The sequence below is a fragment of the Crocuta crocuta genome, unplaced genomic scaffold (genome assembly GCF_008692635.1).
Source record: "Crocuta crocuta isolate KB4526 unplaced genomic scaffold, BGI_CrCroc_1.0 scaffold676, whole genome shotgun sequence".
Taxonomy (NCBI): Eukaryota; Metazoa; Chordata; class Mammalia; order Carnivora; family Hyaenidae; genus Crocuta; species Crocuta crocuta.
Genome location: NW_027529455.1, coordinates 172,682 through 173,075, shown reverse-complemented (window position 1 = coordinate 173,075; position 394 = coordinate 172,682). Strand labels below are relative to the sequence as shown.

The window sequence follows — 394 nt, the reverse complement described above, 5'->3', positions numbered from 1 at the left end:
CCACCCAGACGCCAGTGCCAGGCTTCCGGGGGAGGGAGAGGGACAGGGTCACCCCGACCCAAAGGCAGCCAGAGGCCGCCCCAGGGCTGAGCCTCAGCAGCCCCACCGCTGTCGGGCGCATCCGCTCCACCAGCCTGGAATCCAGAGAGTGCCGATCGGACCCCGAGAGCGGCGTGTCCTGCCTGACCACGTGTGCCTCGGGGGGCGAGTGTCTGGGAGCCCCCAACTACAGGAAACTGATGCGCCGCTACAGTATCAGTGAACTGGACCAGGGTGACAAAGCCTCTCTGACCTCGGACGTCTACCCACACCCACCCCTGGGCATGCTGCCCAGGGAGCCCAAGGAGGTAGAGGCAGGCCTCCCCCTAGGCTTGGGTCCCAAAAACAGTCACTG

The 394-nt window shown here is 66.5% G+C and overlaps 1 protein-coding gene across 1 annotated transcript in view; it reads left to right on the top strand.

Annotated features, from left to right (window-relative positions):
• FRMPD3 (FERM and PDZ domain containing 3) overlaps positions 1-394 on the top strand; it is a 37,312-nt gene that overhangs the window by 35,161 nt on the left and 1,757 nt on the right. Inside the window, 2 exon segments of the mRNA XM_077760775.1 lie at positions 1-381; positions 384-394. The exon segment at positions 1-381 is cut by the window's left edge and continues 8 nt beyond it; the exon segment at positions 384-394 is cut by the window's right edge and continues 1,757 nt beyond it. Of these exon segments, the coding sequence (XP_077616901.1) occupies positions 1-381; positions 384-394 (392 nt within the window).